Genomic DNA, 27,755 nt, shown 5'->3' on the forward strand with positions numbered 1-27,755 from the left:
CCCTACATGCAGCATCCACGTGCCCCTCCACTTCTCTGAAGGTTGCACTATAATGGGACCCCAGTGAGGATGATGTTTTTTGGCAGCTTGGGTGATAATGACCTATGTCTCAGAACAACATGGGAGGGAAATGGGTTCTTGTGGAAGTGAACGTCTAACTTGCTAAGGAGGGAATGCCTACATCCAAGACCAGCCTTCCCTTTTGCCCCACTGCAGCACCTGTCTCCACCATGCTCTTAGGCTCAGTGATTGTTTTCACTCCCAGTGTTGTGTAACGACTGTAGCAGATCAGAACATTGCAAATAACCCTCTCAGATGTATATACTTTAAGTTGTTTTTTTTCCCAGTCATGCGCTGGGGCTGGTAAATACAGCCTACCCTACCTATAGGCCGAACATTGAAGAGGCTGTGGCCTAGACCAGAAGAGAACAGCTCTAGCCCACGCCAGAGGCTGGTAATGGAAAGAAAGGAGTCTGACTACAGAAGCTTGTGCACTACAGATGGTTTATTATCATTCACAAGGGGCCGAGCAGCCAGGCATTGACACAGGAGTAAAAATGCCAGTTAAAAAGTGAGTGTGAGAGAGGGTAGAGACAGAGCACAGGAATGGGCCAACAGGGACCTTGCCTGACTACCTACCTGAAGGGCAAGAGGAAGGACACTGCACCTAGGGTATATGGACTGAAATGACACTGGTAAAGGAGACCACAAAGAGGCTTCCACAGTCCTTGTCCCTGGGATCACCCAGTGGATTGGGCTGGGGGGATGGATTAGGTAGGTGAATGAGAGGAACATCCACTAACTTCCTTGTTATAGAGAAACCCAGATCACTTTCATTACATGCCCTCCCCACTTGGCCCTCAAGGGCCAACACAGGCAGTACCTAACTGCCCCTTTTTCTCTTTGGCAACTGAGGGATTTAGCCAAAGCCTGGAGTTCAGAAGAGGTGGTAATTACAATATCTGAAAGGGCTTTTGGCCCCATAGCCAAAAGCACCAGTGAGGACTGCCTGCCTCCAAAACAAGTTATCTTAAGGTAGCAGGGAAGTTTGCTTTCAGGACCTGTTTTTCCCTCAGGGCCCAGTCTCTTTCCCAGCTGAGGCCTAGATTCCTCCCTCAAACCCTGGCTATCTACTTCCTTCAGTAAGCTTAAAGGCAAGAGCAAGAGGGTCAAAAAAAGCAGTAGAGAGGCCTTCAGTGTTTTGTCCCTAGGGTGTAATGGGAGAAGCAAGATCTGGGACTGGGGGCTACTCTGAGACCCCTTCGTTCCATGATGGAATGTATGTGACAGGGAAGACATACAGCTTCCACCCTGAGCTAGGATCTCGGCAAGGTAATAAATGAACAAATAGGATGAAGCGAGAGGAGTTAAGGGACAGCACCCTTTTCCTTCCCCCCACCTTCTCTCTCCCACCTGAGGGTGAAAGTGGGAAGTGATGGGAGAAGGTGTGGGGAGCCGTGGCAGCCCTCAGAGGGTGGGCCCAGGGCCCTGCTTAACTGAGCAGTTCTAAGTAGGTGACGGGCACTTTCCCCTTTCTGTTGCCTCTCTCCCCTATGAGCCAGTCAGGATCCATCCCAGGGAGGCTGTAGACTGTAATGAGCTGAAGAGAGGCAGAGGGTAGGATTAGAGCCCCAGTAATCCTGTACCCAAGAGGACCTAAGTGATAACTCCTTTCCTTCCCTCAGCCTTGATCTAGAGAAAGGCACCTACCTGCCAATGAACCTCAACTCTGACCCCTAGAGTGACCACAGGCACAGAAAGGAACTAGGCTCTGCCTGCTCCCCTCCATCAAAAGATCATTAATTATTCCAGTCCCTTCCCACCAATGATCCCCCTCCCTCCACTTGCTAAGAAGGCTACCTCCTGAATGCTCACCTCATCAGCCAGTAGGGCCAGTTCACTGCTGTCAGCTGCCTCATAGTCATACAACACCCGAGCCTTTCGGGTACCACTAGCAGGTGGAGCCACATCATCCAAGCTGAGGGCAGCTTCTGTGGCGGGTATGCCTGCCACAGTGGGCACCACCGGGATGGTGGCAGCAGCTGTTGCCAGGGAGGCACCACTCAAAGGTGAGGAGGCAGGCTCAGTGTTGCCCACGAAAGTGCCAGGAAATCTGAAGGGGAAGGAGGGAAGGGTTCTTTTTTGAATTTGAATGGAAACAGATAGAAAAACTCAAGGCTTCCAGAGCCTACCTTTAGAAGTCCACTGGAAGAGCCCTTCCTCCGTTCTCTTACCAAGAGCATCTTAATGTACAACTCCATATTTTCTGTTTAATGAAGGAGGTAGGATTCACACAAACCAGGCAGTGAGCTTCTTGAGAGCAAGAACTGGGATTACTCTCTATTGCATAGCCGAGCATACATAGGGCTTGGCATGCAATCAATGCTCTTTGACTATTCCTTTGAGAGATATTTATATCTATATGTTAGAGTGGCTAGAGAGCTGGCCTCAGAACCCCAAACACCTGAGTTCTAATCCTCTGATATACATGTGGGCTCTGGGAACCTGGGTAAAACCCTTTCCCCATCAGAGCTTAGTGAACCTTCAAGCAGCCATCTTTCAGGCTCAGTGTGTAGTGCCAGGTTACTGAGCAATGGGATAGGGGACTGATGTCCCTGTGAACTGTTTCTAACCAAACATGAGGGCAGATTTCCACCACTCATACTTACATCACTCCTTGATTGCTGACCGCATGAGAAAAAGGCAAGAGAAACACATGAAAAACACTGGGTTTTTTGCCCCCTACCTCCCTTTTGCCCTCCCCTCCAAAGAACTTTCCAGACCTGACTCCTTGAGGCTCCTGAGTGAGGGGAGGGAGGTTTTAGCTCCTTTTGTGGGCAGACAGCAGCATCAGAGAAGGCACCCAAGCATCCTAACTCCAACCTGAGACCACCCCAAAGATCCAATCTCCCCTACTTTGGGGTGGGTCAGAATAAGCAATCACTCCAGGTCAAGTGGCCCTGGTACTAGGTCAGGCTTCTTCCTGGCCTGTGAATGAATGGGCCCTCCCTCCCTCCTTCCTTCCTTCCTTCCCTTCCTCCTTCCTTCCCTCCCTTCCTCACTCTCCATCCCATCCCACCCTACCCCAGCTACTCCCAGCTGCATACCTGCCCAGCTGTTTCTGTAAGTCCAGCATGTGTCGATAGCACTGGGCATAATATGTGGCCTGAGACTCCACAAACTCCTGGAGGCAGCGAAGGTGATTCACCTAGGGGGTAAGACCAAGGTGCCCTCATTTCCCTTGCCCTCCTCCTCCTCCTCCCCTGCCACTTTTCACATCCCCAGAGGGGAGTTGGAAAAGAGTCTTTGGGGATGAGGAAGGAGGAGATATAATTTAATCTATACTACTGCCAGGAAGTCTCTTTAAGGATGACGTTACATTTTAGGTCAGACATCATGGAGAACTATTCTGGGGGTAGTTTCTCCTGTTTCAGTGCCTTTCCTAAGGCACTTGGGTAGTTCAGTGGATAGAGCACTGCGCCTAGAAGTCAGGAAGGTCACTTAACCTCTGCCTGCTTCAGGGGATAAAATGGGCATAATAATGTACCTACTTCACTGGGATGTTGTGATGATCAAATGAGATAATGTTTGTAAAAAGCCTGGCAAATAGTAGGCACTTAAATGTTTTCCTTTTCTGGGGAAAAGGACACTTCATCCTCTGAGGCTCCCTCTTTAACGCCAGCCACAATAATGGTCTTCCACATAACTGCAGTCTGAAATAAAACCTACCTTTCACTAATGCCTGGAACCCAACAATTAAGAGATTCCTTCATTCTCATTAAGTATTGCCCTCTCCTAGATTCCCTTAATGTGTGTTCTCTCCCATGGGTATTTACTTTTTGAGTTCCTAACACTTCTACCTGACTTGGAATTTTTGTTTGAGTTTTGGGGACTGGGGCGCAGGTGGTTAGAAAGTAACACAAAGGTGTCAGAATCCTGAGGGAAATCTGGGACACTCACATGGGTACTACTTATTCCTTCTAACAAGAGACGAGTCACCTCCGCCTGCCGATCGAACTCTGTCTGGGCCACACGAAGTTCCTGCTCTGCCTGGAAGAGATTGAGGTGGGGATGGAGGAGGGAAAGTGTCAGAGGACATGAGTTTCCCCTTCTTTTTTCTCTTCCCTTTCTTCTATCTCCTTTCAATCTGTCATCCTGCAATCATTTATTCAGGGTCTGAATAAATGTGCTGGGCACTATACTAGGTGCTGAGGAATCTCTACCTGAGAGTCTCCCTTCCCAGGAACTTTGCTCTCCTCTCCCACCTGCTGGGGACAAAGACATCCCCCCCTCCTCCCAACTCAGCCTTTCTATCCTGATGCCTCTTCCCTTCATTTTTTTTTTTAATTTCAATTCTAAATCCTCTCTCCCCCTCCAGCTCCACTCACTGAGAAAACAAACAGTCAGCTACCCCATCATACAAGGATGTGAATCTCTAAACAGATCAGAGATCAATCTCAGTCTCCTGGGGTCCCTCAACATGCCCCCTTGCCTTTAGGTCCAAAATCTAATCATGCTCTAGAATCATGGAAAGGACAGCCAGACCACAGAATGTCAGAACATGGACTGTTGGAGCTGGAAGGACCATAGAACATAACAGAAGAAGAGAGATCACCTAGTCCACGATCCTTTCATTTCACAATTGAAACTGAGGCCCAAAAAAGTGAAAGTGAAAGACTTGAGGTCTCATAGTTAAGTACTAGAGCCAAGACTAGAACCTGGGTCTGCCCCTTGGCCTGGCCCCTGGAGGCACTGTGCAAATCCCCCACCTCTCCCCAAGCCAAAGGAGCACTTACCTTATCTACCTCATCACTCCACAGCTGTAGGGACATCACAACAGGAGACATCAATATGGTTGAGAGACTGGTCTGGTACCCAATACCCCCAAAAGGCCCAATGCTCAACTGCAGCCCCAGGCTTCTGGAAACCCTCCCACCCTTCCTACATCTTAGGGGCTGCAGCTGGGCATGAGGGGACAAGTCAGTCCAACATGCTACATGCATGGCCTTCAGGAAAAGCAAGGAAGGGAGGAATGAGCATGGGAGGAAAGAAGTACCAGCCCTCCCTCAGCATTCTCTTGATGTTGTCACCCTTTATCACTGGCAAAGTTCTCCCTTAGACCTAACCTAAATCTCTTCCAGTGTAATGAACGTAGACCTGGAAGTTGCTCTAATTGGATAGAGTATGGCTGGCCTACTGTACTCCTGAGGTGGCGGCCCTTCTCTGCTAAGGGTCCCTGCTTTTTCTGGGGTACAGAGGAATAACTGCTGTTAGCCTGAGAAGCAGGACACTGGGGTTCCAGGCCTGGCTATGCCCCCAACTCACTACTTGACTCTGAGCCACTCACATCATGTCTCTGTGTCTCAGGTTCTCCATCCAGAGAACAGGGATTCCTTCCTGGCTCAAATAAGGTAGTAGGGGGCCCAAACAGGAAGTTCTTGGCAACAGACTAGGAAGATGTGAACAATAGGGCCCTTTCCCTTCAAGTAACCCCCTTTTCCCTTCCAAAGAATCTCAGGACCAGGGGGGGATATAGAGAATCATAGGATCACACATAGGTGAAATAAATAGATCCATATATAGAGTGAATGTAGATGGATAGAGATGGAAAGGACCTTGGACGAGTCCTTCCATTTGTTCCTCCTCTTCTTTCTTCCCTCCTCCACACAGAGAACAGGCCCAGAACAAGGCCCAGGACTTCAGTCCCTTATTGTCCTCACTCCTCCCCCCTCCCCACAAACATCCTTGATAACAAGGCAGGTAAGTGCAAGAACTGGGAGTGTCCTGCAAGTGGAGTTGTTTGGGTCTGCTTGGTGAGGGAAGCTTGTACTTTTGTGTCAGTGTTGGGGTGGGATGTTTGACCTAAGCACTTGAAGCACCGATCCCTCTGGTCTTCAGAGTGGGCAAAAGCCCCTGCGAAGCTACCCAGTGTAGCCAGTCATAGGACTGACTTCCTGGAGAGGGGCATGACTCCTGGCTTCCCCCCTCTTCCTGGGGCTCTTCAGCAGCTCCGCAAGGACAGGGCGTTGATAATAAAAGCTGACATTTCTGTGGTACTCTGATGTGTGCAGAATGCTTTTCAATCAGCATCTCATCTGAGCCTCACAAAAACTGTGAGGTAGCCATGACATGACATCTCATTTTTACAAATGAGGAAACTGGCATGGAGTTGGAGGGGGTATTAAGTGACTTGCCCATGGCCAACCAGCTAAGAATCATTGATAGGACTGGAACCCATATCTTCCTGACTCTATCCACTATGCCACACTCCCTCTTTCTTAATGGGGTATAGGATAGCAGCTGTGGGCATGGGGCAGATAGACAAGGAGTGAAAGAGGGGTTGGCATTTATGCACTCTCTCTGGGCAAAAAGCATTGGAGCTTGAGGGAAGGGTCTTCGGGAAGGGAAACCCAGACCCAAGGAAGATACATCCAGTCCCTTCTGCCACCCTCTGACAATCTAGATGTGGGATTCCCTTCACCCATCTTCTGGGACCTCTAAGGGGGTGAAGGGGGCTGGGGTCAGGGGAAAGAAAGCTGGCAACTGGGATCCCCATTTCCTACTCAGAGGTGGGAGGCAGCACAGTGAAGGAGGAGGAAAAGCTGAGGGATGGGGAAATAGGACAAGGAGCTTACCGCGGATGCGCTGGCAGAGAGAATGTAATTACGAGGTCTAGTCTCCTGAAAATCAGGCACGGCCTGGGGTTGGGGAGGGGAACAGAATTCATGGACGAGTCATGCCAGAGATCACTAGGGCCAGGAAGCTAGAGCCAGGGGAAATGCCCTATCTAGACCCTCACGGGCAATGCCTGTTGTACCCAGAGCCCAAAGAAAGGGCTGGGGAAGGGAGGTGCCACAGAGGAACACTGTTGGTGGACAGCTTGAACCCTCCCCTCCCCCACTTCAAAACTTCAGCTGACCCACTGAAGCTACTGCCCCTATCCAACCCCCTAGGAGTGGGCCCCTGGCTCAGCAGCCCCTTCCAGCCTAGGCCAGCAGCTCCCTGCAGGGCCAAAGGTGATAAACTGGAACTCTAAGACCTTGTCAGTGTCTGCACTGGAAAGGCCTTTGGCATCAAATGATCAGCTGCTAAGAATTTATTTGATGTCTACTATGTGCTAGCACTGCACTAAGTACTAGGCTTGGGTGGAAGAGGAGGAAAAGTGGTCCCCATAACTAAGTACTGAAGATTTCTGGGTCACTGGTCAGACCCCCCCCCCCACCTCCATTCCACAATTCTCTGCAAGAGAGAGAGGTCTGAGAGTGGGAGCCGGGCATGGGCTCTGCCTTCTAGACTCCACCAGCAGACCTCAGTACCTTGTACTCTCTGTCCTCCATCCCTCCCAGGCCCTCAGTTCACTTAAGCCACAATGGATGCACTATATCCGACCAATGCAGCATCCTAATCCCAAAGCCATGGACCATATGAAACAGACCCCTTCCCTTCCCCTTCCCTTTCATGTAGATGGTTCTACTCTAATGGGTCTGGGTGAATGGAGTATGGACAGGAATGTACCCATGTACCCAGTCAGACCAGAGCATGAGAGAGCGATTTTTAAGGACAGCACCTGCCTCTCCCAACTTGGAGCCCCAGGTCAGGATGCAATCAGGATGCAAGACAGCCTGGGGCTTCCAAGAAAGGGAGGACTGGGCCACCAAGCAGCCAAGACCGGATGAGCTCCCAACTATCCAGAAGAGCCCATTTCATCCCAAACATCAGGGGCCACATTCTAATGGCCTCTATGGGACAGAGGCAGAGAGCGCCATTAGCCATTTCCAATGTGCCCACCTTTCAGTCACCACCCTTCCAGGTAGGTTTGGGCAAGGGCCCCCTTAGGGAGAGGTGAAAAGAAGAAACAACACCAACGATAAAAAGTAAAACGGCAAAGCAGCACAGCACTGGGACACAGATATACTCACATCTCCCTCACACTGAGCCCAGTTACCAAAGCAGACCAAAAAAGAACAAAAAGAGTTAGTGAGTCAAGAGCGCAGGCAGCTAGGAACAGGCCCCAGTGACACATCTCCCGGGTGAACAGACGCAGACATATCCACAGAGGTGGCCCTTCGGAAGAGATCTGTGCGTGGGGAGCCTTGGGCTACAGAAGAGGGATATCCTCCAGGGAGGGGCAGAGGGGTTTTGGGGATGACCTGTGCTTTTGGATATGGCTCCCCGTGGGTCCAGCTGGCTCGAGGGAGATTGACCCAACATGACTGGGAAGCACAGACCAGATTAGGTCCTTCTCCCTCTAACCCAGGCCTGATAGGGTTAACTCCAGCTGATCCCTCAGGAGCCCCAAATCCCTGGACTTCCTCCTCCTGGTTGTGGTTTAAACCTCCCTCGGGTATGAGCCAGAGAATGAGAAGGGAATGGAGGAAAGGCTAATGGCCTGGTCTTTTTAGGTCTCAGGTCTGGGGTGTTCCCCAGGGCACTTTGAGTCCAGCTAGCCAGGAGGGGAAGGATAGGCTGGGGAAAGAAAGAGTCAAGTACAGGGCAAGCACTAAAAAGCAGGGGGTTAGACATGAGCCAAATTCAGGACAGAAGGCAGATGGAAAAGTACTAAAGGAGAAACGCAGACACACCTTCCCTAACACCCAACCTTCTTACCCTAACTAAAAACAGTCGTCTCCCCCTGCTCCAGGGGCCCTAGGAAAATGGGCCATCTCCCGGAGTATGTGGGTATTTGCGCAGGATAAGGGCTGGGTAACTTGATCTTTCTAGGGGTGGGAATGGAAGTTAGATAGCTGATAGACATCACCCTTCTGGTCACACCACACAGGAAGGTATCACTCCCCAGAATTCCTACTGCTCATTCTGAGATTTCTGCCCATCCCTCTGAGAACAGGTTAACATCCTTGGCCCTGGAACAGGATGAGTGGTAAAGCATTCCACTCTGCCTGCTTCCCAACAGTTTGGTGAGAGGCCTGGGAAGCAGGGGGACCCTGCTAAATGGAGGATTTGCAGTGCCCTCTTCTTCAGTGACAGATCCCATAGTCTGGTGGAACCAGCTTTAAAAAGTCTTCCCATTTTCCCTCCAAATGGAATGGGGGGGAGAAGGGAATAAGTTCCTCCTGGGAATAGGAATTTTAAGGAAGTTGGGAGAGGGAGTCCCAGTCTCCTCCTTGCCCCAATTCCTCAAGTTCAGATAGGAGGGAGACAGAAAACAGGCTACACTGGGGGTGAGGAGAGAAATAGGGATCATGCAAGAGACAGTCCCACCTCAGGCTTGAGAAGGCTCTGATGTGCACTGATACATTAGCAAACAGGTTTGCTGGCCACAATGTATTAGCTAGCTCCATCCCATAGCAATTATCTTGGCCATGGAAAAGATTCTCATCACTAGAGATGGAGGAGACGGGGAAAAAGAGACACACCCTATCCTCTGTAGTTCAGTTCCAAATCAACAGGAAAGGAAAACCTAGGAAACCCTAGGAACCCAAACATCAGGATAGGGATAGAAGACCCATTTGGTCCCTTCCCAGAAGTCACAGGCTAAAAAATAGGGTCAGTAAGGGTTGTAGATATTACATCCCTGGACATGCTTAGTGGGAACTTACGATGGGGGAGGGGGGGAGTTGGGGGGATGGAGGGGAGTTGATGAAGTGTCTCCTTGTCCCAGCAGGAGAAAGTGGCCACAAAGTTAATCAGTACATCTCAGAACCCCCTAGACAGGAGAGGCCATTCCAAGGCTACTCAGGCAAGTAAAGAGAATTCATGCCAAAAACCAGGCAACCTTCGAATAGGGTCAAAATGGTGACCAGTCTAGAGGAAAAGACTGTGCACTCCTCATTCTATACCCTCCCTCCCAATTCCCCACCACCTTACCCTCCTGTCATCTTTTCCCCAACAAGTCTCCAGGGAGGGCAGGGCCAGGCCCTGAGCATCATGGGGAGTGTTGAGGGGAGAACTTACCGCAGCTTTGGCCTCAGCTGCTTTGGCCTTTTTCAGTCTGGCTTTGCAGGCATCAAGATCCAGGCGCCGGTTCTGAAGAATCCGTCTCTCTTTCTGGAGGCAGGAGAGGAACAGTGAGACACATAGGCAGGGCCAGCCTCTGCTCAGAAGAGCCAGGCTCCAGGGCCTGATTCTGACAACAGAAACTGACAAACACATGGCCTCCACCTTCTTCCCTAGCTGACCCCTGCTGTATTTGGAGATGGTAGCCAAGTCATGTGAGAACCTAGTATGCTAGAGTGGAAAAAAACAAAAGTAACAGCAAAATTGGGCTTGGAATTGAAAGATTTGGGTTCAAGTCTCAGCTCTGGGACTTGCAAGGTGACCTTAGGTGAGTGACCTTAGGTAAGTGACCTTTCTGGACAGTCTTTGCACCTCTGTTTCTTCACTTATAAAATGAAGGTATTGGATTACATGATCTTTAGGGTCCCTTCCAGCTCTGTCGATCCTGGACTTCCAGGGCAAGAGCAGATTTAAGATTATAAGCAACTTGAAGGTAGGGAAGGTCAGCGTCACCTTTTAACTTTGTATCCCTGGTGCCTGTCATAGTGTCCTGTACGCAGTAGGAACAAAATAAATGTTTACTGAACTGAATTTTTGAAGAGACAGCCTTAAATATTCCATCCTATCTAGATGGGACATAAACCTAAGGGAAGGACCAAGAGGTGGGTTCCCATGCTCACCAGGTATAACCTGAAGGAAGCAGCTTCCCAGGACACAAACACCTGCAAAGGGGGTGAGGGGAGAAAAAAGCCCTCTAGTCATGGAAGGGGGAGGGGAGGCAAGGATGAGGGGCAGATCTCCTTTTCCTCACCGAAATTGTCCTCCAATCCCCTTCCAAGAAGTTGCGTAGAGGAGTCAAAAAGTTGATGGAAGCAGAGTGGATGAAGTCTCGCTCTGCTGCCCCAAGGCGTTTCTCAGTCTCCCCAACCTTGATCAGGGTCTTCCCTGAGGGAGGGGAGTCAGAGGGGTATCAGAGATATGGAAAACTTATATATCAGGGCCCAGGATGGGGCAGGTAGAATGCAACTTTAAAGAAATAGGGGGAATCCCTCCTCCCCCCATCCCCACCACACAATAGGTATCACTTAGCCAAAAACTTGAGATACAGCTATACCCCTCAAACACACATAAAAGAACATATGGAAGAAAACATACATTTGAGGGTACCAACCCACCCTCCTAGAAGTACACAAACACCAAAGGAGAGGCACCCACATATACTTACATCTACCTGAAGTCAGAGGAACTTAAGAACAGACTTACAAATATACAAACTATCATATGAACACCAAAATAGATATGCAGAGATTCAGACACTCAGAAAACCATACAAATACAAAGAGAAATGTATAAAGACACCCAGAAAAACACAGACCAAGCTGGAGACTTGTCCCTGTGCTCCAGGCTTTAGGAGGAGTTGTCTCTTAAGGGTGTGGGACAGGACTAAGCCCACCGGGGCCACTAGGTGTTGGCATTGGAACGGTGGGAGCCAGGGAATGGGAGAAGCTGGGCAGACTTCAAGGCATTGCCTCCTGCCCTGTGGGGGAGGGGAGGAGAACTGGCTTCAAATTCTTCTCTGCTTCTTATTAGCTATTGTGACATAAGGCAAGTTGCTTCTCTGAGGGCTTCGGTTTCTTTAAGGTATTATATGAACTAGAGAGTCTCTAATACCTTTCCAGGTCTAAAATTCTATATTCTACTGTTTTTTATTCTTAGGCCTTTTCTAGCCAGAACATTCTGTGGTTTTGGGAGGGAGGGAGAAAAGGGGACAGAGCTACAAAGAGCAAGGAAGGAAGGAGGGAGGAAAAAGTCAGGCCTGGGCAGAGGCTCAGCCTCACCATAGGGCGTCTCTGGCCCCAGCTCATTGGCAGCTTCTGACATGTACTGGGCCAGCAGCTCCCCATTGGTGACTCGAGAGGGAACCTTCCTGTCCAGCTTCTCATAGAGGAACTCTTCCACCCGGGCACCTGGAACAAGACCCACAGAGACCCCCCTGACCGTTACAGTCCCAACAGGTTTGACCCAGGGGTCATCTAAACCACTCCTTAACCTCCAATCCTCCAAACCTCTCTTCTCCCCACCCTCACCACCTCCCCCCAGCAGCCAGAAGCTCACTACTAACTTATCACCAAGGATAGAGACTCCACAGGTTATATTTACATTCTATACGTATTTATAACTTTCCTCTACACCGAACAAAAGACTCTCATTTAACACTCAATTTAACCACATGGCAATTAAAAAAAAAAAAGGATGAATTCAATTTTTCATTCTCTCCTTAGGTAGGATCTTAGATGATAGTACTCAAAGCTAGAAGAAAGAGGTCCCATACTTGTCCAACCACCCCATTTTATTAGATCTATGACTAGGCACTGATCCTGGGCCATTCACTGGCAATTAAAGCAGCATGTAGTGAAAAGTCACAGGACCTCAGTTCAAATTCTGGTTCTGCTCTTTACTTACTGCCTATGTGACTTTGAGCAAATACTTTCACTTTTCCAAACTTATGATCCTGTGACTCCTTTCAGCTTCTGCTCAGTAAAATGAATGAGACTGTCCCTAAAACTCCCTTCTGAGTCTCACACTCTGTTCTAAGCTCTGTATCCTCTAATGAGTATTTCTCCCTCCTCTGTTCCATAGGGTACTACCTTCCACCCCTGCTCCAGCCAAATTCTCCCATCCCAGAGTCTTTATGCCCCCGAACAAGTCTTTTGTGCTCTCTCCTTTGGGCAGATGTCAAAGCCATGGCCCCTTGAAAGGACTATTCTCCTTGGTTTCTCTTCTTTCTTCTCTCCCCACCCAAACCCCCAATCCAATGAGCATTTGTTAAGCACCTACTATTTGCAAGGAACTGCCATCTGGGTCCTGGGGATATAAAGACAAAATGAAAAACCATTCCTGCCCTCAAGAAGCTTATATTCTACTGGTTTTGCAGCTACACCGTGACAATATATCTTCCTTTCAAATCTTAAAATATTCCACCTTACGTGATGGAGTCTTTAAAGAGTCTGACTCCAGGGGACTCTGTATTCTAGTTGTGTGAATGTAGCCCTCCAGAACCCTCCTCCAAATCTGGCTGGATTCCACCTGTCTGACCTCAGGTGGGCCCTTATACACCTACAAACACCCCCTGCCCGTCCCCCTCCAATACACCCCCTGATTCCCTGCTGCTTACTGGGATTTGGCTGCAGCAGCACCTCTGTCTGGCGAAGAATTTTTTCTGTCCAGTTCTTGGTGCTGTCTGCCCGGGCCAGGAGGTTTTCAAAATGAGCATCTAGTTCTGTCTTCTCTGCCTGCCCAAACTTCTCTTCGGTGAACTGCAAGTGAGTGTGGAAAGAAGAAAGAGAATAAAAGGTCCAGGTTCAGAAACAGAGGTGTCGAACTCATGGCCAACTAAACTCCTCAGCTGTGAATCAGAACCAGAATGAAATGTAACTAGGAAATGTTTAATAAAATAAGTAAAAAATATGATACAATAGAATAAATATTCTAAATAATATTTAGAATGTTATTTATATAATAAATCTATAACTATATAATATATATTATGATAATTTAAACATATATAATATATAACAAAAATTATGACATGTAATGTTACATAATTATGATATATTATATAATAAATAAAAATATTCAGAATAAATAAATAAATACGTTTTTCTAAGTCAAGTGTCTGATGAGTTTGACAACACTGTGATCCACACTGACCATTCCTGGACCCTTCAGCCTCTGGGAGAGGTAGTCTCGGTGTGTATGTAGTAGAAAGAATGTTGTCAGAGATAATGGATCATCAGTTTGGGGAAATGGGGTCATTGTCCCAGGCCTTTCTCGCACTGAAATGTCCTCCAGTTCCTATGGGATTTGGGAGCTGGCCTTACAGTATTCAGGAGTAAATTCGTATTTACTTATTCAGGAATACCTTACAGTATAGAGGAGGACTGGGTCTAGTTAAGGGGTTTAGCACTAATGTGTTGTTACTAGAAAGTCACTTTTTGCCTTGGAGTTTCAGTTAAGTCATCAGGGAAAGGAACAGGCCTGACTGCTAGGCTGCTAGGCTCATGAAAACAGAGGCTGCTGTTGAGATGGAAGGAAGTGTTGGTTTGGACTCAGAAGCCCAGATTCAAACTCCACCTGTGCCACTTGATCAAGTAACAACCTTGCTGAGCCTCAGTTTCCTTATTTATGAAAAGAGAAGGTTGGGTCCTTTCAGAGGTGGGATCATAGATTTAGAGCTGGAAGGGACTGCAGAGGCCATGTCATTCAACTCCCCCATTTCACAGATAAGAACAATGAGGTCAAGGGACATTAAATGACTTGCATAAGTCTCACAGTTAATTCAGGGTCAGAAGTGAGATCTGAACTCAGGTCCCCTGACTCTAGTGATCTTTCCATTGTACCATGAGAAATGACAGTCTGACAGATGAAGAGTATTTATAAAGTATTCATATTTATAAAGCATTTTAAAAGATTTTTACAAAGATTATGATGTACTGCATGTGCAAAACCTATATCAAATTGCTTGTCTTCTCAAGGAGGGAGGAAAAAACGGAGGAAGAGAATTTTGGAACTCAAAAAACTTTTTAAAAGAATATAAAAATTTGTGGGGATTAAAATTTTTATTTATTTTTAGTTTTCAACATTCACTTTAACAAGATTTTGAGTTCCAAATTTTCTCTCCATCTCTCCCCTTTCCCCCACCCCAAGACAGCATGTATTCTGATTACTCCTTCCCCAATCTGCCCTCCCTTCTATCACATCCCTCCCTTCTTTTATCCCCATCTCTGTACCCCATTGCCTGTATGTCTCATTTCCCAATTGCATGTAAAAACAATTTTTAACATTTGTTTTTAAAACTTTGAATTCTAACTTCTCTCTCTTCTTCCCTCCACACCCATCCCCATTGAGAAGGCAAGCAGTTTGATATAGGTTACATGTGTGTAGCCATGCAAAACACTTCTATAACGGTCATGTTGTGAAAGACTAACTATATTTCCCTCCATCCTATCCAGCTCCTAGCTATTCTATTCTCTTGTTTGACCCTGTCCCTCCTCAAAAGTGTTTTGTTTTTTTTTTTTGAGGGGGAAAGGCAAGGCAATTGGGATTAAGTGACTTGGCCAACGTCACACAGCTATGTCAAGTGTCTGAGGTCCTATCTGAATTCAGGTCCTCCTGACGCCAGGGCTGGTGCTCTATTCACCGTGCCACCTAGATGCTCCTAAAAATTTGTTTTTACATATAATTGGGAAAGTTGGGGTTTTTTTTAATTAATGTACAATGTAGGTAAGTCATAGGGCTGGGCCAACTGCAGTTCTGCAGAAATAGGGGAGGGGAATAGTACCATAGAATGTATTAGTTACTTCCAGTCTGTCAGAGGCAGCTCACAGATATGTATGTCCTAGGATGAACAGGATTAGGGAATATTACTTGAGAGTATATAGATACACATCAAAAAACACTGAACAAATTCTTAAACATATCACCTCAGTTACTTCTGCTATTGCTTTCAGCACTATTGGCTGCCACCACAAAAATCCAGAACCCCTATCCCCCCAAATAATGTCCACTGATTACAAAACTGTAGTTAAAAGAACATTGGATTGAGAATCAGATAAACTTGATTCACACTCCACACCTGCAGCTCACTACTTAGGTGACCTCAGGCAGGTCACTTCACTGAGCCTCAGTTTCCTCCTCTATGAAGTGGTAGGGTTGGACAAGGACCTCTAAAGTCTCTTCTGGTTCTAAATCCTATGACCTCATGAATCTTAGAATTATAGGTCCTGAGGAGATCTTGAAGAGAGAGTCCAACATTTTACTCGATGCAGGAATCCATTCTGTAACATTCTTGGCAAACGGACAGATGTCCCTTCAGGAAATGCACCTGAATTGGATGTCCCATCTTAGTACCTTTCCAAAGAAACTAACCCCTCTTTCTGATTTCCCTATTTCTGGCTGTGATACCACCATTCTTCTGATCTCACATGTTCAAAATCTCAGAGCTATCTTTGACACTTTCCTGAGATCTCACCTGAGATCTTTGTTCATACTACGTCCTCTCATTGTCTCCTTTACAACACACCCTTAAAGTTTGCTTCCTTTTCCCTATTTTTGCCACTCTCACACATGCCTGGACTACAGCAATATCCTGGTCAGCTCTCTTCCCCTCCAATGCCTCCTTCATATTGTTGCCAAAATAATCCGGTCATGTTGCTCTGATCAAGAGTTTTCAGAAGCCTAAGTAAAATTCTAACTCCTGTGCATGGCCTTCAAGGCTCTCCATAAGTAGGACTAGCCTACTGTTCCAGTCTTATGATACTCTCCTCAACCTCCACTCTTCAGCCTACTTGGTCTACTCTCTTCCCCCTGAACCATTCTCCCACCTCTGGGTTTTTTACTACGTTGTTTCCTATGCTCAAAATGTCTTCCTTTTCCATCTTTCCCTATTCACTTCTTACCCACTCTTGAAAGTCCAACTTACATGTTGTTTCCTCAAAGAAGTCTTCCCTTATTCACAGATAAAAACTTTCCCCCTTGTACTCCAAACAACATTTTGTTTCCTAATCTTCAAGGCAGTAGATTATTGTATATTATAGCTATCAGGGTTGGCATCTTTTCCTCCAACTAGGTCATAAGCTCCAGGAGGGCAAGGTACAAGTCTTACCTGAACTTTTTCTCTTCTTCTACTCCTAGAACAATGCTTTGTACACTAAAGGCACTTTAAAAAACTGACTGTTCACCACATGTGGTGGTGCATGCCTGTAATTCCAGTTACTAGGAAGGCTGGCTAGTGGATCTCTTGAGCTCGAGTTCCAAGTCGCAGTGGCCTAAATGGACTGGGTTCTTCACTAAGTTCAGTATTAATATGATTAGCACTCAGGAGTAGGTAGCCTAAGGAGGAACAAACTGGCCCAGTTCAGAAATGGAACAGGTCAAAATTCCTGTGCAGATCTGAGTAGGTTCAGGTCCTTAAGTAACCCCTGTACTTTCTCTTGGATGAAATATGGAAACAGTGTTTACAGCAATAACTGACAAGATTGAACATCATTTCTAGGCATCTCACAAGGTAATACAATCATTTTCAGATGGCTTCCATCATTTAAATTCAGCTTTCTGTAACTTCCAAACCTGAATCTCTAGTTCTCTCCAAGAGTTTCTCTTTTGCATACCAGACGTTCAAATCTTCAAAGAGAGTCATCGTTGTCTCCACTTCCCAATCCAAAGTAGTCTTTCTGAAGGGTAAAAGTCCTTGGCTCCTTTAACTACTCTTTAAAAAGACTTCAAGTCCTCTCACCTACCTAGTCCCCTTCTCCGGAGCTACTCCAGTTTGCCAGCGCCCCCCAAACCCTGCCCAGAACTCCACACAATGATCGCAATTGTGGTCTGCCCTGGGAAGAGACCAAGGGAACCAGGGCCTCTCTTATTCTGGATACTGTACTTCTAGACCTAAAGCCCAAGATCCAATTTGCTTTCTTGGCAGCCACATCTATCACAGTGCTGACTCACTGAGTGTGACCTCAGTCTTTTTTCACATGAATTGCTGAGCAAAGCACCCTCACTTCCCCATCTTGTGCTTGTGGAGCTAGGTTTTTTGAAGTTAGGTATAGGTCTTCTGTTCATTGTTAGCCTAGTCTTCCATCTTGTTGAGATGCCTTTAAATCCTGATTCTGTCACATAAACATTAACTATCCCTCTTTGCTTGATTCCAGCCAAATACACTTTCCTCCAAGTCATTAATAAAACTCCTGAAAAGGACCGAGGTGAAGACTGAGCTTTGTGTTCTCTAGGTTTAACCAATTACTAACCCACCCAAAGGTGGCAGTGAGATAGCTCAGTGAATAGTGTTCAACTTAGAGTCAGGAAGTTCTGAGTTCAAATCCTTACTAGGTATGTGACCCTGGACAAAGCACTTAACCATGAGTTAAATCTATAAAATGGGGATGATAATAACAGCACCTATCTGCCAGGGTTGTTTTGAGGACAAAAAGAGATATTTGTAAGGTGCTTTGCAAACCTTAAAATACTATATAAATGCTACCTGATGATGATGATAATAATGATGGTGTGGTGATGACAGTGATGTGTACTATCAATGAGTTCGCCTTTCTCTGTGTTGTCTCTAAAGTGGTTGTTGCAAAACTTCTTTCCTCAAGCCTCTCACCCACTGTCTCAGTAGAGGACCTTGTCGCAGACATTACTGATAAAATAGAGATCATGTACTTGAAGGTCACTCTTCTCTTTCTACATCTCAAGATCCCCTGATATTAGACCCCTATTGTCTCTTTTATTCCAGTCTCTAATAAAGAGATGATCCTTCTCCTCAACAAGGCCAACCCTTCAATGAGAACCCTTCATTCTACCCCTCCTATGTCCTCTGTTGTCTTCACAATCCCTCCTCTTTTAATCTTTATCTACTGCTTCCTTCACTGATGCCTAGAAACATGTCCAAGTTTCCTTTATATAGTATTTTACTCCCCCACAAAAAAACTCCCAACTTCATTTAACCCTACCATCCCCTCAAGGTATCTTCTTATATCTCTCCCTCCTTTTATAAACTCCTAGAAAAAAACAAACAAACAACCTAGCTACTGTCTGTCTCCACTTCATTTCCCTTCATTCACTTTTCAACCCTTTCTCTGACCCCATTCAACTGAAACTGGTCTCTCCAAAGTTACCAAAAATCTCTCAGTTGCCAAATATGACGTACTCTTCTAGGTTTTCATCTTTCCTGTGATCTCTGCAGCCTTTGACAATCAACCATCTTCTTTTTATTCTGGGTACTCTTGCCTTTTTGGGTTTTCATGATACAGTTTTCTCTCTTGGTTCTCCCTACTTCTCTCTAACCACTCCCCAGTCTCCTTTGCGGAGCTATCATCCATATCATACTTCCTAACTATGGGTGTACTATAGGTTGGTCCCAGATGCTCCTCTCTATACTCTCTCTCAATGACCTCATCAGTTGGTCCTTGAGTATAACTGCAAATTTTCTTAGTCCCTTAGGAAATAACTGATTATATCATACATATTAACTATCAAGTCTGGAGACTTGAAACTCATTTAAAGCTGAATATTCTTTCACAATCTCCTCCCCCAACTTCAGCTTCAATTCCCCCAACAAACATTTGTTCCATCCTTTTTAGTGTGAAGCCCTATCACCTCTCCAGAAAACTGGTTCTGCATCACCAGCTGCCTATTGGTCCTCCCTAACTGAATGTCCAGGCATGTCAAACATAATAAAACATTTCCTCCAAAAAATCCAACCCTCCTTCAAACTTCCTTTCTTCTGCTAAAGGCATCACCAACCTTCTTGGAATCATCCTTGATTGTTCCCACTCCCTCACTCCCAGTCTTATTGATTCTCCCTCTATGATATCTTTCACACTTGTCCCCTTTTCTCTCTTACCCACATGTCCACCATCCATGACCCTCGTCATCTCTTGCCTGGACTATTACAATCACCTCCTAGTTGGTCTTCCAGCTTCCATTCCTTCCCCTCTCCATTCTATTTTCCACAAAGCTGCCAAAATTTCTTCCTAAACCAGATGTCCCTGACTTAAAAAATTTCAGTGTCTCCCTATTGCCACTAGGACAAAATACATTCTTCACCTTGATATTCAAAGTCCTTCACAATTTGGCATCAGCCTACCCTTCCAGAGTTTTACACATTACTTCTCTTTATGCATTCTATATTTCTTCTTTTTAATTTATTTATTTATTTTTTAGTTTAAAACATTCAGTTCCACAAACTTTTGAGTTCCAAATTTTCTCCCACTTCCTCCTCTCCCCTCCTCTGCCCCCCTCCAAGACGACGTGCAATCTGATATAGGTTCTACATATATATTCACATTAAACATATTTTCACATTAGTCATGTTGTACATTCCATACTTCAGCCAAACCAGTCAACTCACTGTTCTCCAAACTTTTCCCTAATACTTGAAATGTGCTCCCTCTTGCCTTCCGTATCTTAGAGTCCTTAACTTTCTGGAAAGCTCAGCTCAGTCATTCCCAACCTGAAACCTCTCCTGATCCTCTTAGTTAATAAATGCCCTGTCCCTCCAGTTTGGGTTATCATGCACATACTTATTTGTTTAGAGTTAACATGGTGTATTCCCTCAGGAGAATGTAAATTTCTTGAGGGAAGGGACTTTTTTTTTCCCCCACTTTTTTCTTTGTATCCCTAGTACCTAGCACAGTGCTTCATACAAGTAAGGCAATCCATAGAAGGTCATTCTAGAAAGAGAAGACGGAAGCAAATTAGGATTTGAATGCTTGGTTCTCTATCATCTATTAGCATCACATCACCTACCCCAAGCTGTTCTCCTTGATTTTTTAAATTGTCTACAGCATTTTTCCAAGTCTTAGTTAATTTGGGCCTTTGCATTCCTGATCTTTGTTAGAGTTCTGAGTCACTTTCTCCTAATTTTCCTTGGTTATATGCCTCTTCCATTGCTCTACAGGAAGTCTCCAGGTCTGTGCCTCAGTGGAAGGGGAGAGGAACAAGAGAAGTCATTCAAGACTTCCCTAAACCTTGTTATTCTGAAAGTAGGAGGATGTAAGTCTCTCCCAAGTAGAAAGGACCTACCTTTAGGACCTTCAGAGAGCTTACCTACCCTGTGCTGGAATATCCTCTATAGGGATCCCTACTTCTGCTCAAACATTTCTAGCCATGCAGAAGACACAAATACAGCAGCCTTCACAGGACAGACTGAGAACCAGAGAACAGCAGCAAACCCTAGATGGGCATGTTGAGTACCCCAAACTTGGGTGAGAGGCAAAATTTACATCAGAAATGGTTGAAATACAAGCTTATCTGGATCCTTTTGCCTTCTGCTCCTTTCCCCCTCTGAAATTCTGAACTACTGTCTCTTCTTATCCCAAAAGCTCCAGAGCTAGAGCTGGAACCCTTAGTCCCACTGCCCCTCCGTCCTGTCCTACCATTCTGCCCCATCTAAGGTAAAGAAACTGAGAGGGGAGGACAGCAGGCTTCCCAGACTAGTGTTGCCCAGTATGGGCCATGATGTCCTTACTCAGGCCCCTGGAGAAGGCCCTGCCCTGGTTTCTCCCAGAGGAATAATGATAAATTATGAAGGAGTGGCCTCTCTGGCCTGGGGAGGGGGAGGGGGGGAGAAAACAAGGAGTGTTGACTTCCAGCCCATCAATAATGCACTAGGGCTTGGGTTTCTTCCTAGTGAGCATGTAGCTACTGCTGCCTCCCAGAAGCCCAGGCTCTATCTTGGGGATGAGGGGAGGATGAGAGCTGGGCTAATGCAGCATGAGCAACCATGTGTAAGGACTCCAACCTGCGGGTTCCCTTTTCCTCTGCCAGCTCAATCTCCTCTCCCCCCAATCACACACATTTTTCCTTCTTTTTCATTCCACCTCCTGGACTACCACAGACTCAACTGGCCCTGTGTTCACCCTGCTCTGCAATCTATAAACATCTCAAATCTCTCTTACCTTAAAACGGCCCCTCCTTTAAAACTGTCTACTCTCCTTGTCTCCAATCCAGAACAACCTCCCTATTTTTCCCCCACTCGACCAAGCACATACTAAGATACCGTACTGTCATGACAACCTCCCCACCCAACCCACTATAACCAGAGGTGGGGAGAGCCTGAAGGTGTCTTTGTTTCCAATCTCTACAGTCTCCCTTATTCTAATTCACTTCAACTATCCACATGTGTTTGGGTAATGTCCAGCCATCTCCTACTTTCTTTGCCTTATATACATCTTATCTCTTATCCCTCTACTCTGGCACAGGCTGGCATCCCTACCCAGAATGCTCAGTCTCTTGAAAACTCAAGCTCTCTTCAAGGCTCAGCTCAAGTGATGCCTCCTTCAATTTCCCTAGTTCTTAGATCCCACCCCTAAATTACCATATATTTATTTGTCTAAGCAGCAGCTTGGGATAGGGGATAAAGAACTGGCCTTGAAGCCAGGTAGACCTGGATTTGAATCCTGTCCCTGACACATACCAGCTGCACAACCCTGGGAAAGTCACTTGACTTGCAACAAGACTGTGAGTTACAGAGAAGATGCCAATCGCACAGTTAATGGTAGTTTCTTCAACCAGGAGTTCCCTATAGCAATAAAATCACAGACACAGACCTCATCCTTCCCCTACTCGAATGTCAGCTATGACAAGGCAGGGGAACTAGCTCACTTTTGCACTTGCACACTTAGTGCCCAGCAGGGGCTTAATAAATGCTTATGGATTTGTTGATTTCCAACCAGACCAATCTGTCTCCTAAGCAAGGCTATTGTAGAAAAAACACTGAATTCAGTTCAGACTTGGACTGCATCCCAGTTCTGTCATTTACGATCAGTGAGATCTTGGCAAGATCACTTCCCCTCTTGGGGCCTCAGTTTTTGCAATCTGGAATATGAGGAGACTGGTCTAGATGAGCTCAAGGGCCTTTCCAACCCCACAATCTATGAGCTGCAGCCTACCACTTCCAGCTGCGTGCTGGACAAGTCCATGTGAGGATAATGCTGCTTTATCAAGCCCGAATGTCCAAAACCCAACTCACATCTGGGCTCACTATATTTCTCACTTGCACAGTCATTTTTAAAGTTGCCATCACTATGGCAACTAGATCCAGAGACAATCAGAGAAACTGAAACAGGGTTTGCTAGCCCTGGAAATCTCTTATTCCTGCCAAGGAGGTGATATCAGACAGAGAAGCTCCCAGGCACCCCAGGACCCCTTACGTCCATCCATCATGGTCCAGAGTCTGGCTACTTTTCTTATCCCTATATCCTGCCTGCCATTTTGGGAGATCAGAATAAACCCCCACGGCTGGAGAAAAAGAAAACTGTCCCCTGCTACCTTTGGGCACAGAACAGATGACCCTGACTACCATGCTCATATTTTAGATTCCTTTCCTCTTCTTGTATACTTTGGGATCTTCCAGGAGCCTCAGATGTTTGGTCAGGAGCTAGCTGCCCTATCCCTTCTGCAGTGATAAGATTAATGGTTGCAGAGGCTCTAGTCCTCTCTCTAGAAAGGACCATAGTCTAAGGATCTGGGACTGGGGGGAAAAGATAATAACTCTTTCCTTCAGGGAGTTCATCTCTTTGTCCTTAGCTCAGGCTGCAGAAACTGAAGACTTGGATGCTAGGATTTATAGTTAGAAAGGACCTTACAGAGCTCCTTATTCTATAGGCAAGAAAATGGAGGCCTCCATTTTCAAAGAGGAGTGATTTGTGCTCAGGCCTAAGGCTAAGAGATTTAATCCCATGTGTTCAGACTCCAAATCCAGTACTCTTTATACAGTACAACTTGTAGGTTTGAAGTCTGGAAGTCTTCCCATCACCTCTGAGCACATCTGGGCCTCCCTCCTTCTTGCTCTTTAGTCCTGCTCTTTCCCTTTTCCCCTTTATATTTCTCTTCAGATTTGGTCAGCTGGCCCTCATTTATTTTAAAAGGAGCCTGGCTCTAGAATCCTGAGCACTGGGGGTTGCTCTGGAGCCAGAAAACAGCAGGGCTTGGTATGCAAAAAAAAAAAAAAAAAATCCCACTATTTATAAATCTCTCCTCTAGATCCCTGCTGCGTGGGACAGGGTCCCTCCTACTCCTCAGAGATTTCATTTGCCAGTAACTGCCACCCAGGCTCCACATGTGGGGTCTTCCCTTCACTCACAGAGAGATACAAACATAAAATCCTGGGAAGTGGGAAGTGGGGTAGGGCCAGTTTTCTCCCTAGCACTCAGCCAGAGGTAGGTAGGGATGAGGGATGAAGGAGAGTTGGGGGGGTGGGGTGGGTGGAAAGGGTGAGAAGGAACCTGCCAATCCAGTCCAGGCTAGATATAAAGGCTGATAGTATGGTTGCCCTGACAACCCAACCATTCCCTACCAGGGGGAGGGCCCTCAACTCCCCATCCCAGAGTCATGAACATAAGTGGGGGGAAGGGAGAAAGCTGTGTGGAAAAGTCCAGAGAAAAACCAACTTCCCATATCCCTCTGCCCTTCAGAGTAGGAGAAAACAAGTCTCCTGGAACTCAAAGTAAACATGGACAAGAGACATTCAAGGACACAGATTTCAACGACTGGGGCCTTGGGTTGGGAGCTAGGTCACCTCTGTTTTTCTGACTCACTGACTACAAGCAAGTCCAAGACCCTTCTTCAATCCTCCACCTCACACAGTCTCTTCCTATTTTCCTGGGGGAGATGTGACATTTGTAACTCAATTGATCTGGTACATTATCTCATTTGAAGCTCACAACTATTCTTTGAGAGGCAGGTGCTATTATTCTCTCTCTTTCTCTCTCCCTCTTCCTCTCTCTCTCTCTCTCTCTCTCTGTCTCTCTGTCTCTCACACACACACACACATTTTACATTGGAAGAAATTGACACTAAAAGGGGCTAAATGTCTAGCCCAGAGTCAAACGACAAATAAATGAATGAGGCAAGATTTGAACCCAAATCTACTTGATTCCAAGTTTAGCATTCTACCCACTATGCCAAACTGCTTCTCCCTAAGGGAATTCTACCCTAATTGAGTAATACAGATAGTTGTTTCCTGCTGAAATCACGCCAAGTTATGGAGGAATCTTGAAGCTAGATGGAACCAGTTCAGTACTCTCATTTTACAAATGAGAAAACTGAGGTTCAGAGAAGGAAGTTATACAACAAGAGTTCAAATGTCAAATAAGTGGCAAAGTTAGGACTAGATCCCAGATCTCCTGACTCTAAGATCAGTGCTCTTTTTACTATACCAGGCTGAGACAGAAAGAATCAAATTCCACTTCCCAAAATTTACCTAGGGATGGAATTTCCAGGCTGAGCAAACAAAGGGGAATAGAACAGTCTAAGTACTCAAGAACTCTCTTGCCTTGACCTCTCACCTCCTCAGCTGTAATCCATATCTGGGAGAAGAGGGAAGCCAGCTACTTACAGTGTTTGTTTATTCTGGGTTTGCCCAACCAGCCTCAGAATAGGGGGTGTGACCCATGAGCCACGTGTCCTGGTCGGGATGTGGTCATTATTCCTTCTCTAGCCGTCCCTCACCCTTCCCACAAAGAGCAGGGCAGGGAAAGCTGCCAGATGCAAACTAGTAAGCTCTGTCGTGGCTTGGACACTACATGCTCAGACTTTGCTGCCATACATTATGGGAACACAGTTGAGCACATGTGGAGGCCAGCCACCCTTTCCTTTGAGTTACTACAAGGATACATAGGGCTATGCTAAGGGTATGGCTCGGGCAGCCTCTGCCCCAGGTTGGGTGGTTAAGAGAAATCTGGGGCTGAGTGGAAGAAGGGGAGGGAAGCAGGTGAGGTTCATCCCTAGCTCCCTCCCCGCCCCCCACCATGCTATCGTAGTTGGTTAGTGACAGGGAAGTGGGGGGAAAGGGGGAGGTAGCTAGAATGATCGATAGAATAGATATGAGTTCAAGTTTATCTTCCATCCCCATCACCTCCCCAAACTGCTTCTGAGGGCCTGGAGCAAAAGCGGGGGCTCCACAGACTAAGAACAGGTTAGTTCATCTCTCTACAGCTAGATAGAGAAAAGGTGGGATCCACAGAAGGGGCCTTCCCTGGAAGGACCGAAAGCTTCCTACACAGTCTGTCACAGCCCCCGGCATCGTAGATCCAGAGTCCCGAGCCAGCAGCCTCTGGTGCCTGGCTCTGCCTCTCTCCTCCTCCGGGCGATGTTGTTAGACCCCACCGCATCCCAGACATCCGGGTCTCCCGGGGAGAACCCTGGGAGATGCAGGGGCCGAGTCACGGAGAACACCAGCTGGGAACAGGGCGGGCGCCCGAGAGACTGCAAAGCAGTCCCGGGAGCTCCGCAGCCGCTCCCGGGCTCGCTCCCCCAGTCCCTTCTTGGCGCAGCCCAGACTCCCGATGTCGACTTCGCAGAAGAGGCAAGGTCCCCACGCGCGGGGGACACAGCAGGGGTGGGCAGCTAGGGAGCAGGGAGCAAGCTGGCAGCGGCGGGAGGGAAGCCGGGCCTCCGAGCCGCCCCACCCGCCCGGCCCATCCAAGCGCAGCCCAGCCCAGCTCAGCTTACCTGCACCGCCCTGGTGAAGAAGATGCCCGCGTCCGACGCCAGCTTCTTCATGTTGAAGTCCATGGCGTAGACTCCCGGCTGGCGGAGCCTCCTGGTCGTCCCGCGAGCACCGACCCGGACCAGCAGCCTCGCAGCATCGGAGCCGGCGGCGTCCGCCCCGCCACCGCCCCGGCCTCCACTCCGCCCACCTGCTGCCCGTCAGCTCCGGGGAGAGGAGGCGCCGCCGCCGCGCGCAGAACCCACTGCGCCCCGCGTCTCCAGCCCCGTGCGGGTGCTCGCTGCTGCCCTCTGGCCTCCAGCTGAGCCGCTTCTTAAAGTGGAAATTACCTGCAGCCCTAGACAAAGCGAGGGTACAGGTGCCCCCTCTTCTTTCTCGGCCTCTTCCCTTCCCCTCAGATCCTAGGATATTTTCTCTCCCGTAACCTTCTCCCCTCCCGCGTCTCTGTCTCTGGCGCCAGATGGCTCAGGTTAGTAGAATGGGGGTGCGGAGCTGTCTTCCTCTGGATCGGAGCCATTCCCCGGTGGAGAGGGAGAGGGCTATGAGACTGCGCCCACCCCCTCGGCTTATCTCGGGGCCGAAGCCGAGCGAGAAGGGGCTGGGTACTGGGGAAGGGAGAGTAATGAGGCCGGACGAAGGGGCATCTCGTGGCGGAGAGCCCCAGATTCGGGAAAGAAGGGCGGGGTGCTCTTCTTTCCCCGTTATCTCGTAGGAATAGAGACTGACTAATTGGAGTCATTAGGCATTAGGCTCTCTAGGAAAGGACGCCATCTCAGTGCGGTTCATCTGATCCTTTAACAAAGCTCAAGGAAAGAAAGGTGGCGTGATTGACAGAGAGATGTCCACGATAGCTCTAATATCTACATCTAACTTTTGATCGTAATTGGACTTTGAAGCTTCCACAAATCCACGATTTCACTGGTGTGGCCCTCTTTCTGCTGGTGCAGAAAACTAATAATAAACAATAACTGACATTTATATAGCTTGACAAAGAACCTCATATTTTTTATCCAACCAGAGAGAAATGATCCATGTTCTCTTATTCAAAAATTATTTTATTTCTATTTTTGTTTTTGACATCACCTTTTCCAAATGGGCCCCTCTTCCACTCCTCCAATCAGTAAACTATGCCTTGTAGCAAAGAATAAAAAAGAAAAATAGTTCCACAAAACTAAACAACGAATCGACTTGAATCAGACAGCTTAACCAATGTTCCTCACAGTATAATTTGTAAATATAATAATCTCTGCAAAGAATGGAAAGAAGTGATTTTTTTTTTCTGCTTCAGAACCAAATTGATTTGGAAATTGTACTTACTTGGTGTTCAGTTTAAGATTTTTTCCTTCTTTCCATTTATGTTGTTGTAGCCATCTCATAAGCTGCTTTCCTCGTTCTTCTTCATTCAAATCAACTTTTTGTCTTCCCATGCTTCTCTGTATTTACCATAATTATTTGTTAGAGCTCATTCATATTCTATTACATTCACATACCACAATTCATGGACCCCAATTTGGCCCCAGTTGATGGACAACTACTTTGTTTCCAGTTCTTTGCCACTATAAAAAAGCATTGCTCAAGTATTTGCTGTATTTTGGACCTTTCTTTCTATCTTTGATCTCCTTGAGGGTATGTGATTAGCAATTTGATCTCTGGATCAAAGGGTATTAACATCTTATCAACTTTTTTTAAAATCACAATTCCAAATTTTTTTTTCAGAACGTTTGGACCAACTTCACAGTAATCACTAACAGTATATATGTCTACGCCTATCTTTCCACAAACCCTCTAA

At 46.9% G+C, this 27,755-nt stretch overlaps 1 protein-coding gene across 8 annotated transcripts; it reads right to left on the reverse strand.

Moving 5' to 3' along the window:
* Positions 1-487: 487 nt before the first annotated feature.
* Positions 488-26,286, reverse strand: SH3GLB2 (SH3 domain containing GRB2 like, endophilin B2). Of its 8 annotated transcripts, none has more exons than XM_072632639.1 (12): positions 25,969-26,286; positions 13,130-13,271; positions 12,793-12,819; positions 11,793-11,921; positions 10,766-10,899; positions 9,913-10,005; positions 6,636-6,698; positions 4,797-4,820; positions 3,961-4,050; positions 3,108-3,208; positions 1,876-2,113; positions 488-1,600 (listed from the first exon to the last, which is right to left on the reverse strand). In XM_072632639.1, exons 1-12 carry the CDS (start codon positions 26,029-26,031, stop codon positions 1,493-1,495), a joined length of 1,212 nt encoding a protein of 403 aa, XP_072488740.1. In that variant the 5' UTR covers positions 26,032-26,286; the 3' UTR covers positions 488-1,492. The 8 variants fall into 8 exon arrangements, with proteins under 8 accessions (XP_072488740.1, XP_072488737.1, XP_072488739.1 ...); XM_072632636.1 differs by having other exon boundaries at positions 4,797-4,868; XM_072632638.1 differs by lacking the exon at positions 25,969-26,286 and adding an exon at positions 25,517-25,555 and having other exon boundaries at positions 4,797-4,868.
* Positions 26,287-27,755: the final 1,469 nt, after the last annotated feature.

The sequence above is a fragment of the Notamacropus eugenii genome, chromosome 1, assembly GCF_028372415.1.
Source record: "Notamacropus eugenii isolate mMacEug1 chromosome 1, mMacEug1.pri_v2, whole genome shotgun sequence".
Taxonomy (NCBI): domain Eukaryota; kingdom Metazoa; phylum Chordata; class Mammalia; order Diprotodontia; family Macropodidae; genus Notamacropus; species Notamacropus eugenii.

What these genes read in the sequence shown, in the direction of transcription:
- SH3GLB2 (XM_072632636.1), bottom strand. Translation starts at nt 26,031, where the DNA reads ATGGACTTCAACATGAAGAAGCTGGCGTCGGACGCGGGCATCTTCTTC. An exon ending in GGGGCCAGAGACGCCCTATG is followed by an intron (nt 10,900 to 11,792) that starts GTGAGGCTGAGC and finishes CCCCTCCCTCAG; the next exon opens with GGAAGACCCTGATCAAGGTT. An exon ending in TGGCCCTACTGGCTGATGAG is followed by an intron (nt 1,601 to 1,875) that starts GTGAGCATTCAG and finishes GCCTCTCTTCAG; the next exon opens with CTCATTACAGTCTACAGCCT.